This window comes from Aspergillus karnatakaensis (assembly GCF_047715665.1).
Source record: "Aspergillus karnatakaensis strain CBS 102800 unplaced genomic scaffold BJY04scaffold_29, whole genome shotgun sequence".
In the NCBI taxonomy this organism is placed as follows: domain Eukaryota; kingdom Fungi; phylum Ascomycota; class Eurotiomycetes; order Eurotiales; family Aspergillaceae; genus Aspergillus; species Aspergillus karnatakaensis.
Genome location: NW_027395741.1, coordinates 206,916 through 224,793, shown reverse-complemented (window position 1 = coordinate 224,793; position 17,878 = coordinate 206,916). Strand labels below are relative to the sequence as shown.

General features: G+C 52.1%; 7 protein-coding genes across 7 annotated transcripts; 5 read left to right on the top strand and 2 right to left on the bottom strand.

Annotated features, from left to right (window-relative positions):
• Window positions 1-750: 750 nt before the first annotated feature.
• BJY04DRAFT_228248 (NAD(P)-dependent alcohol dehydrogenase) lies at window positions 751-1,972 on the top strand (the record flags this gene model as incomplete). Its single annotated transcript, XM_073718799.1, has 2 exons — window positions 751-924; window positions 981-1,972. The coding sequence occupies 2 exons, from the start codon at window positions 751-753 to the stop codon at window positions 1,884-1,886; spliced, it is 1,080 nt and encodes a 359-aa protein (XP_073570414.1). The 3' UTR covers window positions 1,887-1,972.
• Window positions 1,973-2,222: 250 nt separating this feature from the next.
• On the top strand, window positions 2,223-3,427 carry BJY04DRAFT_219071 (SRR1 family protein; the record flags this gene model as incomplete). Its single annotated transcript, XM_073716484.1, has 3 exons — window positions 2,223-2,482; window positions 2,544-3,197; window positions 3,253-3,427. The coding sequence occupies 3 exons, from the start codon at window positions 2,223-2,225 to the stop codon at window positions 3,425-3,427; spliced, it is 1,089 nt and encodes a 362-aa protein (XP_073570413.1).
• Window positions 3,428-4,964: 1,537 nt separating this feature from the next.
• BJY04DRAFT_219070 (uncharacterized protein) lies at window positions 4,965-5,924 on the top strand (the record flags this gene model as incomplete). The annotated part of the gene is made up of 1 exon (XM_073716483.1): window positions 4,965-5,924. One exon carries the CDS (start codon window positions 4,965-4,967, stop codon window positions 5,922-5,924), a length of 960 nt encoding a protein of 319 aa, XP_073570412.1.
• A 1,752-nt stretch (window positions 5,925-7,676) lies between these two features.
• BJY04DRAFT_191073 (alpha/beta hydrolase) lies at window positions 7,677-9,140 on the top strand. The gene is made up of 2 exons (XM_073711586.1): window positions 7,677-7,803; window positions 7,854-9,140. Exons 1-2 carry the CDS (start codon window positions 7,729-7,731, stop codon window positions 8,940-8,942), a joined length of 1,164 nt encoding a protein of 387 aa, XP_073570411.1. The 5' UTR covers window positions 7,677-7,728; the 3' UTR covers window positions 8,943-9,140.
• Window positions 9,141-12,506: 3,366 nt separating this feature from the next.
• Window positions 12,507-13,617, bottom strand: BJY04DRAFT_208007 (sulfotransferase family protein; the record flags this gene model as incomplete). Its single annotated transcript, XM_073713933.1, has 5 exons — window positions 12,507-12,536; window positions 12,628-12,933; window positions 13,002-13,175; window positions 13,232-13,446; window positions 13,503-13,617. The coding sequence occupies 5 exons, from the start codon at window positions 13,615-13,617 to the stop codon at window positions 12,507-12,509; spliced, it is 840 nt and encodes a 279-aa protein (XP_073570410.1).
• A 1,602-nt stretch (window positions 13,618-15,219) lies between these two features.
• Window positions 15,220-16,506, top strand: BJY04DRAFT_219067 (ankyrin repeat-containing domain protein; the record flags this gene model as incomplete). Its single annotated transcript, XM_073716482.1, has 1 exon — window positions 15,220-16,506. The coding sequence occupies one exon, from the start codon at window positions 15,220-15,222 to the stop codon at window positions 16,504-16,506; it is 1,287 nt and encodes a 428-aa protein (XP_073570409.1).
• BJY04DRAFT_191071 (60S acidic ribosomal protein P2) lies at window positions 16,221-17,369 on the bottom strand. Its single transcript, XM_073711585.1, has 2 exons — window positions 17,066-17,369; window positions 16,221-16,961 (listed from the first exon to the last, which is right to left on the bottom strand). Exons 1-2 carry the CDS (start codon window positions 17,225-17,227, stop codon window positions 16,770-16,772), a joined length of 354 nt encoding a protein of 117 aa, XP_073570408.1. The 5' UTR covers window positions 17,228-17,369; the 3' UTR covers window positions 16,221-16,769.
• Between the last annotated feature and the right edge of the window lie 509 nt (window positions 17,370-17,878).

Genomic DNA, 17,878 nt, shown 5'->3' with positions numbered 1-17,878 from the left:
ACCTGCACACGGAGTATACTCCCAGAATCAGATAGCATAGACATCAGCCACACCTACGTAATTCCAGTCTCGGGCAGATCACCCGCCGTGCTTCATTAAGTCTCCGATACCCGATCCACGGTTCAGCCTCACTCAGTCTCAGTCTCAAATTCCCAATGCTGACCCTTAACTCCGTCTGGAACCGTACCCGTATCCCTGGTAACAGCCTTAGGAAAATAGCACTCCGCAAAGTTCCAGGCAGGACATGATACATCAGGGGCGACGGCACCGGCACCTCAAAATCTGCAGAAAAACTAGACTGCTTACGGTCTCCACTCTCCACAACGGACTTAATTCTGGGTCGTTGACTGTCATGGAAGAGTTTGTTTCGCTGAGCCAAAATTTGACCTGCCTTCCATGGAATTCTTTGTGGGTCAATTCTCCTGGAATCGGCGGGATGGATGGACTAAAGTAGTGCGTGCCCCTTGTCGGCGATCGGTTAGCTTATGGGTCGTGGATATTTGTCGGCGTGGCAATTGGGTCTAAACGGGACTCTGGGTTAGTTCTGTGGTATTCTGGTTCTCGAGGGGCGGGTTGGAAGTTGGAACTTGCACTTGATTTGGGTATAAGTAGCTGGGGAGGGAACAGGTTTGAGATGAAATCTTCAGAACTATTCTTGTTATCCAATTCAAAAGTCAAGTGCTCCGTTGTCCCTTGCACAATCTCATTATCTCAACCTCTTCAATTCTCTCTCAAACAAACATAATCAACATGAGCACCGACTACAAGTTCGAGGGCTGGCTCGGCCTCGACGCCTCCTCCGCAGAAGGCAAGATGGTCTGGCAGGAATTCGAGCCCAAGACCTGGGAGGAGACCGACGTCGACATTAAGATCTCACACTGCGGTATCTGCGGCTCAGACCTGCACACCCTGCGCAGCGGCTGGGTATGTCATGTCCCTGTTCCTCCTGTCCTAAGACAGCCAAGCTAATAACCCCCCAGGGCCCCACCCCCTACCCCTGCTGCGTCGGACACGAGATCGTCGGCACAGCCGTCCGCGTCGGTTCTGAAGTCAAGGACATCAAGGTCGGCGACCGCGTCGGCGTCGGCGCACAGAGCGAATCCTGCCTCGGGCGTAAGGGCGACTGCGAGGAATGCGCCTCCGGCAACGAGCCATACTGCGTAAAGCACTTCGCTGGCACATACGCAGGGCAGTACCTGAATGGTGGAAAGTCATATGGCGGGTACGCGACGTACCACCGTGCTCCCGCGCATTTCGTGATCAAGATTCCCGAGGGGCTCGATTCCGCGTCTGCGGCGCCGATGCTGTGTGGTGGTGTGACTGTGTACTCGCCGCTGAAGCACTACGGTGCTGGACCGGGCAAGACCGTTGGAATTATTGGAGTCGGCGGACTAGGACACTTCGGAGTTCTGTTTGCGAAGGCGCTTGGTGCGGATAAGGTTGTTGCGATTTCGAGGAAGAAGAGCAAGGCTGAGGATGCGCTGAAGATGGGCGCGGACAAGTACATTGCCACTGCGGAGGATGAGAACTGGGTGGCTGAGAACCGCCGGTCGTTGGATTTGATTGTTTGCACGGTTTCGTCGTCCAAGATGCCGATTTCCGATTATGTTTCTCTGCTCAAGGTTGATGGGATTCTCGTCCAGGTTGGCGTTCCTGAGGATGGATCTCTTACCATCCCTGCTGGTGCCTTGGTTATGAACCGTGTTAAGCTCGGTGGATCGTTGATTGGGTCTCCTAGTGTGATTCGCGAGATGTTGGCGCTTGCTGCGGAGAAGAAGGTGCAGCCTTGGATTGAGGAGAAGCCGATGAAGGAGGCTAACAAGGCGATTGTGGATATGGAGGAGGGACATGCTCGGTACCGCTATGTGTTGGTTAACGAGCAGTAGATGCTCAAGTGTTGAGGTGATGAGGTGATGAATGACGATGATAAAATTAGTATTAGAGTAATAGACAGCGTTGACTTGTGACTGCCATGCTTTGTACATGTTTCAGCCTCAGACCTAAAGAACGAAAGTTAGAAAAGTTATAAATTCTAAATATAGCGAGCGTGCTGTGGATGGCATCTTTGTCCTCTTTTGTCCTTTTATACATCCTTCTCTTCCACTTCCACTTCACTTTTCCGTCTTCTGGGTTATCATCCGACTCAGACCCGTATCCAACTAGGTATCAAAAACATCATATCCATTTTCATCTTCATCTCTCGAGACATAATATCCACTGCAATGCCTAACAACACGAACGCTCCATCGAAACCAGTTCTTGGGGACAAGGATACCTCTTGCGCGGAAGCACTGGCCAAAGTCGACAAATGGTACAACAGTGGAAAGCCCTTTTTCACGCGCAAGGCACTCAAGAAGCTCGATGCCCGATTCCGAAAGCCACTCAAGGACGGAGACAAGATATCCGTAAAGGACCTGGCGGGGACCGCCGTCGTCGCTACGTTCAAGACAGACGAGGGAGAAGACAGCAATGAGGGGATGGTGTATGTGCAGCGTACTCTATCCAACTATAACCAAGATCCACCCGACTAACACGCTTCCCAGATTAAAACCTTGGATTACCTACGTCCCCTACCAACTCCTCAAAGCGGATATATCGGCGGGTCACATCGAGCCGGCCTCGAGATTCTGCACGATGCTGCTACAGGGGTTCCGAACTCCACCAGGAAACCCAATTGATGACAAGACGGGATGCAAAGAAGATATGCGGCTGGTCGAGGAGGCCTTTGAAACTTTTGGTGTGGCGAGGCAGTTCTGGGAACAGCCTAGCGATAAATTGGCCCGGATCAAGACTACTCTCGTATCTGCGTGCACTGCGACGAAGGTTAAGAAGATTATTGGACTGGGATGTGGGACGATGTCAGATCCAGATGACGTGCCCGAAGACCTGGACATTTCTTTCTTTCAGCATGCGTTCCTTCTGGTACTGATGCGGCTGCTGGAGAAGGCGTACGGCGAGAAGGTGTCCTGCGGCGTCCAAGATCCAGCGTATACGGCGACAGACTGTTTACTCCTTGAGACTCACAAGATCGGAATCCTCGATGACCCCCAGGGGTTTCTGGAGATCGATGACAATTCACTGGTCTTTGCGAGTGCGCCAAGCGTACCGGTCAAGCAGATTGTCGCAGATATTGCTCGACCGGCTATTCTTATCTGGGACAGAGTGAAGGGAGAGGATTTTGCTGGGGAAGCTTTGATGTAGGACCGGTCTACTCTTCGTCTAAGTCATAACCTTGCTGACGATGAGGTATAGGTTTAACCCGGATTCGGCCCGCGTGAGAAACATGATTGATCAGTTCTATGACGCGGTGGAGTTTCCGAAGGACAAGAATTTCGGGGATATGGTGATCTATATACGGCGAAATGGCTCTACCAACGCGGGATCTACTACCAAAGACAAAATCCAAGGTATGTGGTTTGAATTATAGGATGTGCAGATACTGCAATAGACCTGTCCGAGTGCTTGATTATCATCTGGAGCGGGAACGCTTTCAGGCGCTTTAAAGACTCCTTACATTGGCTGACAGTAAACCGTCATTAGCCAACACGAAGCCCCGGCGCAGAAATCGCAAAGCTTCAGCCTTCGTTTGAAAACAGTTGATTTTGGGTTTACCTGTGCTGGGATGTACTAGCGGGTAAATAAGCAGGCTCGCGAGCTCTGGATGTACTGCATCAGCGTATCACCATTCATCGGCATATGGAGTCTACCTGCGCCTCAGGATGAGAGGCTTGTGGTAGGAAGAGAGCCGTGATACACGCAGACAGAATGAAAGCCGAGTAATACCATGCCCCCCACGTGAGTGCGAGGTGTATTGATTGTTCATAGCTTTGCTCTTGTCTGGAGCCCACGTAGAACGCCCCGGGAAAGAGTGTTTATCAGCTGGAGATCATTTGCTATCCGCTCCATCCCCGCTGGTGTTTTATCATATACAAGGTTAACAGTCATGTCACCCACCAGAACTTCGAAGTTTCTGATGGAAAGGGTTCAAGCACTACTGCTACTACTATACCCTCGTATTGCACTGACTAGAGAGGATGTCTCTGCAGGGTGGCAAATGAACCCAACAGCTGGAAACCGCGTGGGAGATCGAGATTTCCTCCGCAAGTGTCAGCCCGCTACCTACGCACCTTCCTATTCCAGTCTAGTAGAGAAAAACCCTCAGCTCTAACCCTAGACTCTAGAGCCTCGACCTAGCTTGTCCGCAGAGAACGCGGGGGAACCCACCCCTTGCCTGGAGAAGATTACCTAACAGGCATCCATTCCCAATCTTGACATCTGCGACCGCAATATGATTCGCTGATCGAAATCGATCCTGGAATGCAAGCTATTTCAACTGCAGGCAGGACTCCACGGTAGGCTCGGACGTGCGGAGATGAGATCGAGGAGGAGAGAATATATGCGGTGATCGGGCAAATTCCGATCACCTCAACGGTTGAAGGACCCTTTCCATGGATAGTGTGCGAGGTTGCAGTGGTAGCCTGCAGCTAGCTTGCAGCTAGCTAGCAGTTTGAGTTCTAGACTGCTGTACCATGAGGTTGGTTCCATGGATCCGGGGAATCTTCTGCAGGAGGCGACTGTTGGGGGCGGGTTTGCTAACAGGCTTGAGATATGTGCTGAAGTTTCAGATCTTCGAAATGCCTTCTTGCTAGTAGAGGAATGTGCTGTGATCTTCCCTGTCGAGAAGCAAGATAGTCAAGTTCAAACCTGACGAGAGATGGAAGAAGCCCTACTTGAACCAGGCCGCATACACAGCCGCCACGATATCATCATGAGCACATGGCCGACAACCTTCGCCGGTTCCGTGGTTCATACAATCCCAGCCAGGACATACAAACTCTAACCCCCCAACTCGCCATCACTGCAGAAGTTTCAGAATCTTCCTCCTTCACCACCTCTCATCATGGCTTCATAGCTCCCACTCTCACCTCCGCATGTAACAGCAAGCCAACCCCATCCGACATGCCATGCCCTCCCAAACCCACACCGAAGCCGCCGGGTTCCCAATAACACCCACCCAAGCCCACGTCTTCACCGCATTCTCCAGCGTCGCCCTCTTCATCGCCATCGAGCTTATCCTGCTCTGCCTCTCCACCTTCAAGCGCTACACGGGCGCGTACTTCTTCAGCCTGCTCATCTCCTCCAGCGCACTCATCGTCAACACCGTCGGCATCATCCTCTTCTTCTTCGCCCCCGTCACCCCCTACCTCAGCGTCACAATCATCCTCCTAGGATGGTACTCCATGATCACCGGGCACTCGATCGTGCTCTGGTCCCGGCTGCATCTCGTCCTGCATCGGCCTCGACTCCTCCGGGCCATACTCTACTTGATAATCAGCAATGCATTCCTCATCCAGATCCCCGTCACGGTCCTCCTCTACGGCGCGGTCACGCCCGCCCCACAATTAAACCAGAAATTCGTCAATGGGTACTATGTCATCGAGCGGATTCAGCTTGTTGTGTTCTGCCTGCAGGAGATGCTCCTATCCGTTATCTATATCGTTGAGACAACAAAACTCCTCCGACTGCGCCCGCAGCGCGCACATAGGATTATCCTCGTGCAGCTGCTGGCCATCAACATTGTGATTGTGTTTCTGGATGTCGTTGTCGTGGTGTTCCAGTACGCGGGGCTGTACGCGCTTCAAGTCGCGTTTAAGCCGGTCGCGTATGGGATAAAGTTAAGGCTTGAGTATGCAATTCTCGGTCGGCTGGTTGAGGTTGCGACGGGGGGTGCCCCGGACGGAGGGAGGAATGAGATTGGGGACGTGAGGGAGAGTGCGCAGGCGCTGAATGCGAGCTGGCCTGGGATGGGTAACATCAATGGGAATGGAGATGACAGCGGCAGCGGGATGAACGGGTTCAGGTCGAATTCGGATTTCGGGCGGCCGGTGGTTGGGGGGAAGGAGTTGGGGCATCGGCTCTCTTGAGCCTGCATGGTCGACTCCATATACATTGACCCTGTATACATTGACTCAAGACTCATCGTAGAGTAGAAAACGAAGGCATTAGCCTAATCTGAACCCCCCGTCTAGGATAAACTCTCCGACAATAGACTTTCGGGATCGGCCGTGCACCATGTTCTATCTTAGCCTTGCCATTCTCCGAAACTGGAAATTGGGCCTATACTGACCTTCCTTCTTTGTTGATTCGATTCAGAGGCCCGAGCTTGACAGGGGTTCGAGCCGAGTGCGAGCGGTCCGGGATACCGCAGATTGAGATTTCCAATAACATGCAAGATGATCCGGGCCACGCCGTGACGGCAGGAAGAGGCTGCATTAGTCTGCAGCGGAGTGGTTTGTTGGTTCGATATCACGGGACCTTCACGCATCTGCCTCTGCACGGATTTGGTGCAGAGGTGGTGCGACGTGAATATCCTCCGAATGGACGAAAGAACTGAAGAAAGCTGTCCCGAATATTCAGACCAGATACTTCCTCTCGGAGAATATGCAACCACCAATTGTGTGAGTGCTGTTCCAGTCGAGAAACATTCGAGGCAGAACGCCCTAGCGCAGGTTAACTAGTCAGTTACGGTAGTGCATCCTTCAAGCGCACCAAGGCCATCCCCGCGTTTCGCGCCCGCCTAACACGCACTGCTTTCCTTCGACTGTCCTACCGGATCTTTCTTCCTCCCAACACTTGCCTAGCTTTACACAGCTACAGCTGCATCTAGCCCAGGATCAAAACTCCGCTGCGCCGCAAATGGCCGGTGACACGACATCTCCCCGATGCAGATAGCCGTGGCTATGCAGATGCATCTCTGTCGCCATCGCCTCGCAGTCCCTCGCAGACTAGCCTTCAGCATCTAGCACCACAGATTTGAGAGCCATCACGGGTAACAACCTTAGGCTTACAGTACACAAGCAGCTAGGTTAGCTTATGCCAACACAAGGACGAACTCAATCCCGATCTCCATCGTGTACTCGAGTCTTGGCTCTAGGCGAACTGATGCGTTCAGGGAGAATTATCCGAAGTTGGAGCACGCGCGAGATAATATCCATAGCCGAGATTGATTCTTTCAGCCCCGTCCTACTTTAACCGGTCTAGATGTCGCCGAAGGTGAAGTTCGTGATTGTGATGTGGAGACGGACAGGGGTACGAACTGGCCCACTGGCAGAGTTCAGACCCGGCACTCGACGGCTGCAATGGTTAAGGCGCTAAATTGGCCCAACGAGGCATGCGGCAGGATTGGATGGATGGTGGACCCTGGAGTCGAACTCTGCACCCTCTATCAGTGGGAGATACTGGGTGGGATAGGTGAGGAGGTGAGGAGGTGAGTGGACGAGCTTGGATGAGGGTGCGAGGGCGGAGTCGGCCTGTAAAAGTAAGTAACGGTGTTCATCCGATCTTCGACTCTCTTGTGGATTCTCCGACACAGGGTTAGTTGGGACTGGTTGGTCTATGTTGGGTCAAGGGTGTGTTGGTGTTGGGTGTTGGATCACTGGCCTATAACAAGCGGTATAGGCCAATATCGATGTGTGATGAAATGGATCATAGTTGCAGCTGTCAGCGCGTAGATACTGTCTGCCATACCATTGTGTCGACTATCGCATTATCGCCATGTGCCTGTCTGCCTCTGCAATCTGCAGTGTGTCCATCTTTAACCGAGAGGGCTGCATATAAAGCCTGCATCCATGCACTTGCTTTTTCTTTCTTCTTTGTGTCATTCATCCTCTTATTCCTTTCAATCTCAACCTCCTCAGCCTTACCATCCTCATCTCCCTCTCAGTCAGAATGGGCGACTACGGCAGCAAAGACAAGATCCAGCTCCAGCTGCCCATCCTCACCAACCCAGACGAAACCCCAGTCGTGAGCCTCCTCACTCACCCACAAGAAGAAAACCAATCTAACAATCGTAGCTGCCAGCCGACCACCCCCTCAACAACGGCGGCTTCTTTACTTCAGGCCCGATCGAAACCCTGCGCACGCAACACGCTGCCGCCGAAGAAGAAAACTACCTCACCACCCCAACCCTCGGCACCCATGAATCAACCGGCCACATCCGCATGCGCGATGGCTACCCCAGCAAAATCCGCATCTTCCGCCCCTCCTGCCCCTCTACTACAGGCAGTCCGCTAATCGTCCTCATCTTCGGCGGCGGCTACCTCGTCGGCACAAACATGCAACACGCCCCCTTCGCGCGCGCCCTCACAGCCCTCTACAACGCAACAACAATCACAATCTCCTACCGGCTCGCCCCGCAATACCCCTTCCCCACCGGCGCCCAAGACGTCTGGGACTCCGTCTCCTGGATCGCCGAGCACGCAACCTTACTCGGCGCCGACCCCACAGCCGGATTCATCCTCGGCGGCGTCTCCGCAGGCGGCCACCTAACAACGCTCACCGCGCAGCGCGCCGTTTCAGAAAACCTGCAGCCGCCACTAACAGGCCTCTGGATCTCCGTCCCCGTGACAACGCTAACGGCAGATGGGATCCCGGAACGGTATAGAGATATCTGGACGTCGCGGACCGAGAACGCCAACGCGCCGATCCTGAATATGGCTGATATCAACTTCGCGGAAGAACAGTATAAGCCTGATACAGAGAGTGACTGGTTTAACCCCTATGCGCACCCGCAGGCTGCGAGGGGGTTCCCGAAGAGCTATTTCCAGGTTGTGGAGCTTGATCCGCTGCGGGATGATGGGATTGTGTTTGAGCGGTATTTGAGAGATAGTGGGGTGGAGACGAGGTTGGATTTTTATCGCGGCGTGCCGCATTGTCATTATGCTTTTTATCCCGAGTTGAAGGCTTCGAGGGTTTTTAGAAGGGATGTGGTGGTGAAATTTGGGTGGTTGTTGAATAGGGAGGTTAGTGAGGGGGAGATTGTTAGGGTTGTGGGGAATGCGTTGATGTTGGAGGAGAAGAGTAAGGATGAAGGTGAAGGCGAAGGTGAAGGTTTTAGCTTGGGCAGGTTCTTGTCTGGGATTAGGGAGTATCTTTATGTTTGATCCAGAGCATCCAGTGCAGGGTGTTTATTCCTTTTGCATTCGTTTTGCTATCGAGCTTATTGGTTGTTTACTGTATCTCCAGTCGCGCATACACTTGACTACCTCGAAGATTGTGCATTTGTTGGAGGGCTTAGAATGTACAGGCAAATTGAGAAAGGAACAGATATAGCCTCAGTTGAGCAGATTTCTATATCTGGCATATTACAAGAGTTAAGTACAAACAGTATTCAGAAATAGAGCTCCCATAAATTATAGCCTTCAGTACTGCCGCCACCTGTGTCAGGTCCAAGGCTATCTGTGCTTGTCATCGGAGCCTGAACATCTAGCACACATACCAAACCATTGAGTGCACCCCCTCCAGCCATAAGCACCATCAACATCAACTCGATCCATCAATCCAATCTCTGACTGATCACAACTGGTACGTAGTACCATACTTCGACTCCCCGTTTACCCTCTGAACCTTCGACACCGGGACTCGCATTACACCTAGTATATGGAGAGGTCACAGTGTCTGGTGGAGAGCCTTTCAGGGGTCCCTTGCCGATTGACGACCCCACTGAGTTGAACTTCCATCTTTCCGCTATCGGCGGCTTCATGCATGGCCACGAGGACTTCAAGCAGAGGAAGTTGGTAGGAGTTGTTGCGGCGGGCGTGGTCTCTAGTACGCCGACGGGGGTGAGTGAGAGGGGCGATGAGTTCTTCACTGTTGCTGTTGACGAGGGAAGCTTGGTGGATCTCACAGAGCATGTAGTCGATGGTGGCTTGGGTCTGAACTGGACCGCGCCTCTTGAATACGACAACTACACCGTCTTTGCGATCTATGAGCGCTATACAAATCAGCGCGCTGTCGAGCCGTTCCTTGGTGCGCAGGATATCATTGCGAATGGCTCGTGGTTTACGGATCACTTTAGTGCGCTTGGTGCGCAGCGTGTGATTGATTTCTGGGAGGAGAATATTCTCGACAGCGAGGTTAAGCAGCTTCTGAAGTATGCGGGGGATCATTGTAAGTATTCATCTACCTTCTCCCTGCTCGGTATTAACTTTTATACAGCACTCGAGGATAGCATAGAGACCAGCGCGGCTCTATTCTGGAGCCACGGCTTCAATGAGCGCTTCAAACGCATCCACGGATACAGTCCTGTCAAGTATATCCCTCTGCTGTTTAACCAGGCCCACGCCTATCGCGCGGAATATGCTCCATACGACAAGACCTACATTTTTAACGGCGGTGGTAGTGAAGAACCAGCAGAGAACAAATATCTACAGGACTACCGAGCCGCCCTAACAGACGGCTACAACGAGTATCTGGCAGCGTATGCCGCTTGGGCAGAGACACTGGGCCTGACGCACTCCGCACAAACAGCGTATCATCTGCCTCTTGATATGGTATGTTCTACCATTTCATTATTATAACACCCCATACTAATTATCGTGTTCAGTCCGAAAGCGCCACAATACTCTCCGCCCCCGAGCTCGAATCTCTCGCCTTCCCCTCAATCGACAACGCCCTCCAATTCACCGGCGGCGTGCAGTGCACCGGCGGAAACCTCATCTCATCCGAACTCGGCGCTGACTTCCCCGCCTACAGCGTGTCCGTCAACGACCTAGTCCACTTATTCAAACTTGGCTTCGCAGGCGGCGTCAACAGCATGGCTATCCACGGAATGTCATATAGCGGCGAGTATGCGAATACTACCTGGACCGGGTATACGCCTGCGGCGTACTTCATGGGCGAGGGGTGGAATGATCGGTATCCGGAGTGGAAGTACCTGAATGATTCGCTGGGCTTTGCAGCGAGGAATCAGGTTGTGCTACGAACGGGGAGGGTGCAGAGGGATGTGGCGTTCTATCTTTATAAGAACCCCTGGGCGGCGACGGAGGAGTATGATGGGACGGATTTAAGGAGCGCAGGTTTGTTCGTCTTCGAGCAGGAAGTTCATTCAGTGCTTACTCTAAAACTGTAGGACTCTCATATGAGTACCTTGGTCCCGCGAACCTCGCCTCTCCCGAAGCATACGTCTCAGATGGCGTCCTCGCGGCCGACGGTCCAGCTTACCGTGCTCTCGTCCTGAACCAACAACGATACATCACTCCACATGCAGCAGAGGCGATTCTTGACTTCGCCCGCCGGGGTCTACCCATCGTTATTATAGGCGAGCCACCAAGCACGACCATCGGCTCGGCAGGCCAGGAAATCGTGACCAGCTTCGTCGACGCGCTGCACAGCGAGACCTTCCCGAACGTGCAATTTATCAACGCCAACAACTCCCTCGCAGATACATTGCGCGATGTAGGTGCAGAACCAAGAATCTCGATCTCCAGCGTTACACCCACGCCAGGCCTTTGGTCTGTGTGGCGCAAAGCCGCAGACATGGATTTCGTGTACCTGTATAACGCGAACGAGACGGCTTCTTTCAGCCTCACCTTCAACGATGTGGCCGGCAGACTACCCTTCCAGCTCGACGCATGGACGGGCGAGCAACACCCACTCAAAGTCTATCACCGCATCGAGAGTGGAATTACCCTCTCTGTGACTCTCGCGGCAAACCAGACCACAATTTTCGCTTTCACGACGCCCTGCGACGAGGCCGAGGGCTCAGATTCAATTCATGTCACGGAACATCCAAAGAACATCATCGCTATCAAATCCCCATCCAAGAGCAGCAGCAGCGGCAGCAATAACCCCACCTCAAGTCTAAGCGTCTACATCCAAGACACCACCGCCGCCACACTAACCCTCTCAAATGGAAAGCAAATCGACATCCCACCCGCATCCGCAGAATACGACTCCGAAGCTACCTTGCTAGGCTCATGGGATCTCACCATCGAATCCTGGGTCCCGTCCGAGAATGCAGAAATTACCAGATCCGTCATCGAGACAATTAAGCTCGGCGAGCAGGAGACTCTCCGTCCGTGGACGGAGATCGAGGGGTTAGAGGTTGTCTCTGGGGTGGGAATCTACAAGACGACGTTTACAGCGCCGGATTACCTTTTCCCTGGCTCTGGCTATTCCGCCAACGATACCGGTAGCAACAGCAGCCAAGACGCTGACCAGAACTCTGAACCTGATTCTCAGACAGAAGAATTTGACATCCTCCTTATATTCCCAGTCCAGCTTTCCACGGTCCGTGTCTGGATTAACGGGGCTCTCTTGCCTCCTCTTGACGTCTCCTCGCCGTAGGTGTATATTGGACGGTATTTGCAAAAGGGCGAGAATGAAATCACGGTGCATGTCCCCACGACGCTGTTTAATGCCGTCAAGACTCGACTTGGGGGCCTTGTGTCGGGGAGTCATGCGCCGCTGACGCCGAATGTTTATGAGGAGGCCGGGTTGCAGGCGTATGGGCTTGTTGGGGATGTTAATGTGAGGGGGGTTAGAATTGTTGGGGTTGAGGTTTAGGGAAAGATTTCGGTAGAGGTTTGGTGTCGTGGGTAGGTTTGCGTGGAGTGGGTGAGATAAGATGAATGGCTAAGGGCATAATAATAAATCTGCTGACGATTGTGCTGGAAGTATTGTGTTTGATATTCTGAGGTTCACTCTAAATGTATTTGCTTATAGCTTCAGGCAAGATTATTGAATCGCAGGAGACCCTAACGTTTTAATTAGCTGCTGGATCTACGAAGTATACAACCACCACGCAACCAGTATAGCACCAAAACCCAAAACGACCAGACCCGAAACCCCCCTCAACGACTTCACCAACCGAAACCAGAAGACAATAACATGGTACTGCGCAATCCAATCACCCTCATTGACTCTTGGAAAAGCCTCGTCAGGCTGCTTCTTGTTCAAGAACTTACACAGTGGCCCCCAACCCTCCTGCACTCGGAACTCTAGCACCGGCCGCCTGCGCGCCTTTGCCGCCAGTCGGACATGGGTATAGTGGGCCTCAAAGCCAGCTACTAGGCGGTCGCGGTCTTCCCAGCGGTCGTTTGTCCAGACTTGGAGGAATGAGCGGAGGAGTTTGAGGTAGGGACGGGCCCAGATCTGCCGGTAGAATTTGTTAGAGGGGCTGCTGTAGTGACGAGAGGGGAGTAATTGGTGGTATAACTTGCCGTGTCTATCATTTCCAGTACCTTCCAGCGTTTCATGTTGAGAATTGTATAGAATGACCGCTCCATTGATGACAGCCATGTCTTGACGTCGCGGGTTGTGAGGATGATCTGGGCGTCTGGGTAAGCGTCCATTAGCTCCTCGGCGAAGAGGATGCAGGGGACGTCGGTGATTGCCTAGAGTACAACAAATACAATATCACGTCAGTCTATTAGGATTTTGGCTGGAGAACGAAAAGCGAGGATCGATTGCCTGGTTGAGAGTGGGCATACATCATATCCCACAGCATCTGATCAAAATCACGGCCTTGATACACGGGGCCCTTGCAGTGGTATTTTGCGTCGATTGCCCGATTCCAATGCAATAGCGAACCGTTCTTGAGATCCATGGAGCATTCGGCGCAGTGGTAGGGTGTGTAGCCTAGTTGTTTGAGAGCGACGTAGAGGGCTGCGGATTGCATTAGATTTTCTACTGGCAGGCGGAATTCTCGGCAGAGTACATACACATCGTTCCGGTACGGGAAATTCCCAGTACGAGGACCTTCATGTCCTTCTCGCGATGGCTTGGAGGGTTCATTCGTGGGTAAAGCACGGTGGGAAAGGGTGGTTGGGCGACCATGTAGACGAGTTAGTTGGTTTGGCGATACGAAAGTGATGAGAATGCTGATCAATCTGGAGACTGGGACTGATTGAATCTTTATGTGATGCAAGCGCTTACATTCTTCCTTTTGGGCACTGACAGCAGGCCAGGATATCAAAGAGCATGCTGACATGACAGAAGTTGCGGGCTAAAAAGACAAAGAAAGAAAAATAGCAACTCTGTCAGACTACAGACCACATAGGATAGGAACCTAGAAGGATTTCAATTCCATACCACTGGGATAAGGCATATCTCTCTCAACAACTGATGGCCCGTGGCTCGAATCCAATCTACATATCCGGTCTACTGAAGCTCTAAGAGCACCAGACGGTCGGACTGCACTTTGACATGATGCCCAGCGCTGATACATGCGTGCAATGCGGCTACTGCTAGGAGCAAACGCGGGTGCTGACTGTCCGGATAGCAACGGCCGGGCCCTCTGATGGCAACTATCTCAGACACAGTTTCATCAACGGAGACCTCTCTTGGATTCGTGGAGCAATGAGAGCACCCTGCTGACTGCGCGGATACTCGGGCATAGCGGTGCAGATCCCAAAGCCATCGACGAGCAATGACAGATGGCACTGTCGCTTATCATTACGATAGAAATAAGCTGATAGCGCTTCTGCTTTTCCATGGGACAATCCCGGACGGCATAGATCATCGAGGCCTGAGTCCGCTGCTTTAAGCTGTGCGCCAATATGTGAGATGTGATGCAGTCAAGGTTCCTTTAGACCACGGTAGTAAAACTAATATCAATACAGAAGACCGCATCGATTGGAGTGCGCTCACTTACGCCGCTGTGCAAGACGATATGGAGAAGCAGAGCTTCTTTTGAGCCACGGAGCAGTAATCAGCAATCGGTGCCTCATCGAGACGACTATCCACGAGCATGACAGAATGATCGAGCTTCTACTCTAATATCTGTGTTTGACAACGCCCACAACAGGGTTACGTCGAGGTAGTCCAGGCCCCTTTGGGGACAAAATGGGTGAACCTAAGGCGGATACGTCTAGACAAACATCGCTATCAAGGCGGTTAAGAGTGGACAAGTTGACTTGGCGTGGCTTTTGCGGGCGTGGCTAGAGCCTACTGGGCCTGTGGTTGATCGTACTGTCCGTGATTCTACTGCAGATAATTATTCGAGAAGGTCGTACTGCGGGTGACGGTACTCTCGGTGGTTCTGTCGTGAGTTCTTCATATGTTCCGTTCTAAACCCTCAATGACTTAATAGACCCTTTGCTCTGTATCTTGGGTAGTGTGGTTGTCAATGGATGGAATTGAGGATAGAGACAACTGGGAGAGCTAAGAATTCGAGACAGGCTACGTACCGGTCTGGCGAGATGATTCGCAAGGTCTATTGGAGTAGTTCCATATGGAACAGACTTTGTTAAAGCTTTGCTGGGGAGTATTTGATGTGCTATCTTCAACCACTGGCAACTACAGCATACGCAGCTTCCTCATTTGCGACCCCCATGGGAGTCAACCCGCTCATCGGTTCTAGTACCACGATCTTCTCAACTCCATCTATTAGTAGTTTTAATCAATCGATATTCTTATTTCTATCCACTCATTTATGCCATGAGCACCAACACCTCCCTCGGCCACCTCCCCCCCGAACTCGTCCTGAACATCGCCCACCAGTCCCACTCCCGCCGCACAATCTCCCGACTCATGCGAACATGCCGCGCATTTGCCAACCTGCTCCATAACGAGCTCTACCGTCTTGATGCCCAACGCCGACGAGGCGGCGCCGCACTCGTCTGGGCCGCAGAACATGGCGACGAAGACTTGGCGCAACGAGCCCTCGCTCATTATACCATATTCCGGAAAACAAAACCGCTCATTACTGCCGCTGAGAATGGCCACCCTCGGCTCGTGGAAATGCTGCTTACATTACGAAGCGTGGACATTGAAGCGACAAACTATGACAACTACACAGCTCTCGACAGAGCCGTGATAAAAGGCCATGGACCCGTTGTCAACCTGCTACTGGACGCCGGCGCAAATCCATCGACCGGAAAAACTATCGGCGAGGTACGCCAGGGCGACGCATATCCCCTTCTATTTGACGCCGTTTCCAATGGTTTCCGCGATGTTGTACGGCATCTCGTTTACTGCGACCGTCTTACCCCAGAGAATAGGTATCACAACGGGTGGACGCCACTTGACTTTGCGATTGATACAGACAATGTTAGTATGATAGACTGTCTACTCCAGTTCGAAATAGATCGAAGAAGTGGTCTGCGTTCGCCGTTCGCCATCGACGAACCGTACCTGGCTCTGCGGCTCGCCATCAGCCACGACAATGCGCGGTTGCTGAAGCTCCTTGCTTTGTACCACAGACTTGTCGCACCGATCGACCCTAATGGGCCAAATGAGGAGAGGAACCGCACCATTGCATACCTGCCCTTTAAGTGGAACAGAGTGAAGGCCTTGAAGGCGCTTCTAAGGTGGCCTGATGTTGATTTCAATGTTATAGATCAAAAGGGGCTCACGCCGCTTACATATGCGCTGACAAGAAGACTTCCGGGCCTGGCGCTGATCCTACTCGACAGGGAGGACCTTGATGTGAAGCTCAAGTATCCGTTCTATGTAGCCATTGACCGGGGATATGTTGAAGTAGCAAGGGGCCTTCTCGCGACAAATCGCCTGGACCAGACATCCCTGTGTGAGGGTCTGATCCGCGCGATTACTCGGAATAGACGTGGCACGGCGTTGTTGATCCCCCTCCTTAAATCCGCATTGATGACAGACTGCTCCGGCGAATGGACGAATTGTCGGCTTCGGTTGGCCTGCTTGCAGAATCGGGCTTGTTTGGGCTGCCATGGACCCTTGGGCAGCATGATGGTTAATTTGCATTTCTGACAAGCGATCATTTCAATCTTGGGCTGTATGACATTTATATGTAGCTAGTTAGTGGTTCTATTGCTGTTTTAGCTTTCAGTTCACCATCCATTAGGTAGTTTGAGTCTTATCCCAGATTGAATACAGACATTGGAGTACCCCCACGTCCTTGATCATCAACTCACTTAATATAACCCGCTGAATTGCGAGGAGCACTTACAGGCAACCACAGGATTTCTGTCCTAAAGATTCCATTTTCCATACTGCAATCTACATACAACCGCTCACCCAAATAAACCCAGCCCGAAATCCTCATCGTCCTCATCACCATCGGCATCCCCGCCAACAGAGCCCCCTTCACCATCCTCACCACGAGTCTTCTCCTCGACCTGGTCCTTCCCAATCTCCCCGTCAGACGCCTTAGAAGCAGACCCACCGCCAAAAGTAGCAAGCCTCTTCTTGCCCTCAGCAATTACCTACCGGCCAGAACACAGATCAGCCCGCATGTCCTCTTGCTTCAGTAGAACCATAGATCTAACCAAGACCTAGATAGTGAAAAGAGAGAGAGATGGTAACAAACCTCAGCAATATCCTTCCCCTCTAGCTCTCTTAGCAGATGGCTAAGACGCTCCTCGTCCGCTTCAATCCCGACAGAGGACAGCACTTCTTTTATCTCGGTGGCCGAGGGAGCCGTGGTGGTGCCGTTCAGGAGGACAAGGAGGTAAGCTGCAAGGTGCTTCATTTTATTTCAAGTGAATTAAGGATGGATTTGCTAGGATGGAATAAGTGTTATTTGTCGGATAGATCTGGTTCTGTGGGGTAGAGAAGGTAGAGTAGGGCATCTAAGTTATATACAGTTCACCACCGACTGCAAACGAACTACACATCGCTGTATTCATTCCAGTAACTCTTTCGAGGAAATGAGTGATACAGTCCTTTGCTACCTATGCTAACGCCTGAACGGAGTCACAATGGTGCTATGCTACTCGGTATGAATCGACACTCCACTGGGATGACTCTTGGAGTGACTCATGCACGAGTCAAGCTACTAGAAACGTTCTTGGCGCCGATAGGTACGGCGTGGTGCTGAGGACTGACTCATTGACAGCTAGCTATTGGATCTGTCTCAACTATGACGAGCGAGAGCCTAGACTATGCTGCCTTGATCCTTTTGCGGGGATCCTCGGGCTAGTTATCGCGTTGAGTATTAGCTAGGGACTGCCGGGGTCCTATTACGGCTAGATGGAGGAACCAAATGAGACAAAGGTAGACTAGGTTGAAGTGGTGAGCGAATATATATAGCAATGCATTACCCTGTACTCCTTTGCCTTATGGTGACACTGTCTTGCTTTGTCTCCCGTATGCCGTTTGCCACTCGGGGGTGGTTCGTGAG

What these genes read in the sequence shown, in the direction of transcription:
- BJY04DRAFT_191073 (XM_073711586.1), top strand. Translation starts at nt 7,729, where the DNA reads ATGGGCGACTACGGCAGCAAAGACAAGATCCAGCTCCAGCTGCCCATC. An exon ending in ACCCAGACGAAACCCCAGTC is followed by an intron (nt 7,804 to 7,853) that starts GTGAGCCTCCTC and finishes TAACAATCGTAG; the next exon opens with CTGCCAGCCGACCACCCCCT.
- BJY04DRAFT_191071 (XM_073711585.1), bottom strand. Translation starts at nt 17,227, where the DNA reads ATGAAGCACCTTGCAGCTTACCTCCTTGTCCTCCTGAACGGCACCACC. An exon ending in AGGGGAAGGATATTGCTGAG is followed by an intron (nt 16,962 to 17,065) that starts GTTTGTTACCAT and finishes TCTGGCCGGTAG; the next exon opens with GTAATTGCTGAGGGCAAGAA.